Raw genomic sequence first — 6,000 nt, forward strand, 5'->3', positions numbered from 1 at the left:
CACTGCTCTTTCCACTGTTACAGCTCATGACGCCTTGCTTCCTATCATTAAAAATCAAGTAAACCACCCAGTCATACCAGAAATTTCATAAACCAAGCCAACAAGGTGTCTTTTTGCGCGGGGGGAGGGGGGGGGGGGTGTCTTAAGTGAGCTAATATACTGAAGTTACAGATAACAAGCAACAAAAGGTACCTGTGTCCATTGTAATAATAACAACCAGGCTATCAGCATGAGAAAGGACAGCTCTAATTTTGATGGAGGACATATGATGCAATACATAAGGTATATAGCATGTCCAAGGATACGGAGTCAAATTAATTTGACAATCAGCTAATCACACATGTGTGAAGGTCCAGGCCGAGGGATGAGAGATTGTGTGATGGAGAAGCTGGAAGAAGCGTGCAGCACCTGGCATCATTGACGGGTCTCCCCTGCGTGGCCCTCTTGCTCACGACGATGGATGTCAGACAACTGAGCGGATCACGGCACAACACCGAAATGGCAGGAACAACAGAAGCAGAGCATGGAGGAAAACAAGTCTACACCAGCGCCATAGGTATAGAAGTCGCCCTATGTTTTTAGATCGTACAAAAATGATAATTTTACTGTGTTTTTAAAATTGTGATGAGTAGAGATTTTAACCTTGACATCTACAGATTTTAATTAAGTATTTCTGGAGATAAAAATTAATCACAAAAATCTACTGAATACAGTATGAGCGTATGTAATGTAACAAATGTACGAGATGCCACCTGTCGCTAATATTGTTATAATTCATATAAATGACGTGCATCCTGCCAACCAATTTTATGTGACGCTGCATGTGAAAGTTGCTGGATTTGGACGGGTTAGTCCTGTAACCGAATTATCAAGTACACTCTGGTACATTTGATGTTGATTAGATAGGATGAAAATGATTTGCATTCGCGAAATAGTAAATTAGTGCCGTTATTGTTACATATCTGAAGATGGATCTAGATCAACTGAAACCGGTCATATGAATAAACATTGTGCAATCAGGATGGAATATAAATAACATTGTACAATCAGTAAAGTTATTAAATATTATCACAATGAAAATAACAGCCGTTTGATGTCTGGCAAATGAGACTGTGTTTCTGTGAAAGAAAATGGTTCTAAGATTCAAAGAAAAAAAAAAGGTTAATATTGTGTAATTTAAATGAATTGTTCACTGAATTTAAAAAAGAAAATCCTCACATTAAAATTGGAAGATCAAAATTTTCGAGTTGCGACCAAGATAGTGTATTGTTGCAGGGGCATCTGGCACCCATGTTTGTTTGTATCATCAGAATGTAATAGATGGTGCCAATCTTAGAGTTGACTATAAAGACCTTTTGGAAGTTATGGTATGCAATACTGAGAGTTAAAATTGCATGATCAAGGGAAAATGTGAAGATTGTCCATGCAAATAAGCCTTACTTGACACTGAAGAGTCCGAAGACGACAATTTGATACCTAACAATATAAAATACAAACAATGGGTGACACAAGGCAGAACTGAAATCGTGGCAGTCATAAAATCACGAGAAGAGTTTTTGAAATTGTTGCTGGCTAACCTTCAAAATCAGAAAATGCATCATTTTATTGCAAAAGCTCAAAGTAAATTTTTGAAAGACAAAAAGCAAACCTTGGCAGCTGATGACTGCTTAGTTCTTGCCGACTTTTTGGAAAATTATTCCTTTGTTGTTCAAGATGAAGCACAAGGGCACCACTGGGTAAACAAAGAGGCCACAGGTCATCCATTTGAATTCTATTATAAAGATGAAGATAAACTAATGAGCCACAGCTTTTGTGTCACAAGTGACTACCTTGAACACAACACTACAGCAGTGCACATTTTTCAACTAAAATTAACAAACTACATTAAACAGCACCGCCCTTCCATAAAAAAACTGATTTAGTCAATATAAAAACAATAAATAAATAAATAAATTATTAACATCTCCTTTCATAAAGAAGATTTTGGGTTTGATGTACAATGGCACTTTTTCGCTTCATGCCATGGGAAGAATACTTCTGATAGTGTCAGGGATACAACAAAGTGAGCTGGCACAAAAGCAAATCTGCAGCGGATCGATGACATCATAACACCTCAAGAAATGTTTGAATTCTGTAAAAAAACATATCAAAGGAATTACCTATGTTTTTGTACAATTTGAGGAAATACAAGAAGTTTATGAGCGCCTTCAAGGAGAGGTACAACACTTGTCAGAAGATTAAAGGCCCTCGATCTTTTCATTGTTTTGTATGCCATTCACACAACTTACTGGAGTGTAAGTGAACTTCATCAGTGTAGTAAACTTGTACAACTGGTTCTTCAAAACAAAGACATAGTGGCTTGTGTTTATGATGAACAGTGGTGGACTGGCGAAGTTGTTAATATTGACTGTCAAAACCGAGATGTACATGTTGGATTTTATCACTCTCCAGGACCAAGGGCATCGTTTAAAAAAAAAAAAATATTTAAAAAATAGAAGGATCAAGTTTGGATGCCACTTAAAAATGTACTAAGGAAGCTGTCTCCCAAGGAATTTACAACTGTGACTGGGTGAAGTTATCTAACACCCAACAAATTTCTCAGATATTCAATGAGCAATACACTAAAAACAAATAACAAGAGAACAATATAATGTAATTAGTAGGCTTATTTTGAATAAAAAATTAAGTAATCATAGATACGATTAAATTATAAATTGTGACGAATATATTTTACTCCTTATGGATAGGTATCACAGAAGTTTAAAAATGTATTTTTGACTCACATTTGTAATTTTTTTTCCATAACTTCCAATCGAATCTCAAAGTTGAAATTTATAACGAAGACTGATATCATAAAGGTCTATTACCTGTGAAATTTTCAGATTTTTATCTGGTTCCCTAACAAAGATATGGCAGGCCCCACAAAATGGAAATTTTTTTAAAAAAAATAATTTTTTAAAATAGTGTAATTTTTTAGCATAAGCAATACTCTATAAAAAGTAACTATAGGCTACTATACAGTGTAATAGCACAAAAAATATTAAAGCTGAGAAACTAATCTTCCTTAGAAAAACTACTGTTCAAAAATTGAGGTTTTTTTGTGGCTGATAACTTTCAACTATTAAGAATATATTAAAGAATACATTCAGCTAAGTGATATTGATAATTTGATAGCCCACAGAGTGTTGAACTAAATGCATTTTATCTGAAAGGCTTAGGACAATCCACTACTGAATAATCGTAAAAATGTAGATGCCTGCAAATGCAAAACAAACGTATGTGGCCTGGAATAAATATGGCCACAACTTCAAAATAATAAAGAATTTTTTTAATTTTTGTGGCTACTAAACATTTGAGAATTCACACAGCAAGTATAAAATTTTTCTGAGATGGTCAGGCAACCAATTATTTTTTTCTTGGACCACTTGGTATGGATTGACTCCTGAGCACTTTCCTAATAGAGGTGATTCGTCATTATCTTCTTTCAATCTTTTACAAGGCACATAGCTGTATAATTTGGTTCATTTGAAGAGTGCTTGTGAAAATTTTGTTATTAGTGTGGACTAAAAAAAAAAGAGAGATGCTGAAATTCAGTGCCAACTTAAAGCCTATTCCGTTCAAATCACACAATGTAGTTCACAGATTTTAACATCCCCATTTGACAGGCAAAGCACCACATGAATTCACCTCTCTTCCTCTTAGTGGCTAGAAAATAGTGATTAAAATCCCATCTATGTCTACAGTTCAATCCTAATCTCCAAGTTACCCTCAATGAACTAGCCTGCTTTAGTGGCCGTCTTGAAAAAGGTTCTCTCTCCTACACAAAGCCTCAAATTTTCAAGTTAGCTGTTATCAGTGCTCTAATACCAGCATACAACTACAGTAGTTTGATAAGAATGGTGATGAATCTCATTTGGGGAAAAACTGAGAACATAGGCATCTCTAACCATTGCCACCTTTAATGGGCTTATGATATCTTGACCAATATTTCAGCCTTGCACATGGCCCTCATCACAATGGCTTATTCTGAGGCTTGTGTCACTAGTAAATTTTATACAGATGTTTTGTACTGTAAAAAATGGTACAGAACTCAATATTTGATTGGATTACGAGGGGACTGCAGGTTTTATTTAACTTTGTATTGCCTGGCATTAGCGAATGAGAATATATGCTTTTAGCCAGTATGTTTACTGGTACACTTGATTGGGGGCAGATTTTCAAACATTGTCAAACTATATGCTGGCAGCCAAGACAATAGTGTCATCTAGCCATCACATTTGACAGACTCCTTGACAATCATGGTAGCCTCTAATATCGCCTACTTACACTTAAGTGGCTACTAACATCATTGGATGTCAATGATTATCCGGACTGAACTGAATAATGAGATGAAGTCTAAATGTGAGAAAGAAAAAATGTTTTCAGAATTTTCAACCACCCTGATAATTTTCCTAGCCATAAACTTTTCATTATCGTGTTTAATTAAAATATCAATGTATCCATCACATCAAGCAGTTTCTGTAATGCAATCAATGAATTGGGCGGCTATAGCTACATTTAAGGCCTAATAAGTATAATTTCAATTCATTTTAAGACTGGCCAGCAACAACCATACCATACCACAGAGATACTCTGACAAGAGAAACATTAAGTTGGTAACTGATACAATTACAGATTGGTTAATGTATGAAGCGACATTGTCCCCCACCGTAATATTGGCTGCGGTAACAGACTGGTTAGTAATGTAGCCCGAGGTCTAGATTAGGTTGGAAAGTGCCAACTTGCTTGAGAGCTTTGAAATTAAGTTAACGCTCTAGAGACTACAAAACTTCTAAATACACATGTCCCAAGCAGGAGTGCTACTACAGAAGTGACGCTCTACATTGGTATTGTATTTTCCTCTTCATTTTGCAAGAGCATTAAATAAAGCGTGTACAGACAACACTCAAACACTTCTCGTGAGGATTTTCTGATGCTTGCTTCTACAAAAAAAAAACGACCTAAACAAATGTGGCTGTGTTATAAATGATCACAAAGGTGATATTCACTCTTTCCTTTTCAAAACAATTTACTTGGTTTCCTGACATTCGGTGTATACACACACATCCCATATTTTTACCACACACATGCCAAAAGTAAACAAGTTTTAGTATCAATACAAAAACAACATTTATAAAGAGTAACAAACCTCCTGCATAACTGGATCATCATCGTCTAACATTATAATTCAAAACTACGAAAAATTATTACAACATTTGTACACGTGTTTATAAAATTTCCCAAAACATTCATCCACCACCACAACTTTCAAAGCATGGTGCAAAGCTCATCAACCATTACGAAAGCACAGATACAAAACTACGATCGTGAATCAGAGATAATAGAAAATCAACGATTCAGCTGACGCTACAAATGGCAGAAAACTAATGAAGTCCAACTCGTACTGACCGACGCGTCACGTAACGTCACTTCAGAACATATCGCAATAGAGTTTAAATGTCAGCATTCACCCACTCACTCCACGAACCATTACGTCACGTCATGTCTTCTAGGGAAAAAAATTTGACTGTGACGACGTCTGTTAGCATTGGAAGTGAACTTATTTCAGCGAAAGTCACTCGTGTTATAGTAGTCGATTTTATACTTTTGTCCCTTGTTAAATAATATTTTGTTTTTAAGCCTTTTTTCTGGTAAATTGCAAATTTTCCCTGACGACTTGGATATTTTTTCCATTGGTTGTTCTTTCACAAGTAAGGTCAGATATCTGAAAACGAAAAATTATTTAGGTTTTACAAATAACAGACAATCAGCTAAGCCTACTCGTCTCTAATGAAGGAAAAGAATATATTTGTTTATCACATTATTAATTACGTAGGAAAAGAAAAACATAATGAATAAGGTAAAGTGTTTCTTTTCATTCCCTTAGTTTTATTGTTTGATGTGTTTGTGTGTTTTTTTAGCTAACAAATAAATCCATTGTTTTCAAATGTTGTTTCACTT

The 6,000-nt window shown here is 35.2% G+C and overlaps 1 protein-coding gene across 1 annotated transcript in view; it reads right to left on the minus strand.

The window, feature by feature from the left end:
- LOC126334716 (DNA-directed RNA polymerase III subunit RPC5-like) overlaps positions 1-5,354 on the minus strand; it is a 112,762-nt gene extending 107,408 nt beyond the window's left edge. The window contains exon 1 of the mRNA XM_049997230.1: positions 5,189-5,354. Coding sequence (XP_049853187.1) covers positions 5,189-5,221 — 33 coding nt within the window. The 5' untranslated portion in view covers positions 5,222-5,354. The remainder of the gene's footprint in view (positions 1-5,188) is intronic.
- Positions 5,355-6,000: the final 646 nt, after the last annotated feature.

Source organism: Schistocerca gregaria, chromosome 2, assembly GCF_023897955.1.
Source record: "Schistocerca gregaria isolate iqSchGreg1 chromosome 2, iqSchGreg1.2, whole genome shotgun sequence".
Classification (NCBI taxonomy): Eukaryota; Metazoa; Arthropoda; class Insecta; order Orthoptera; family Acrididae; genus Schistocerca; species Schistocerca gregaria.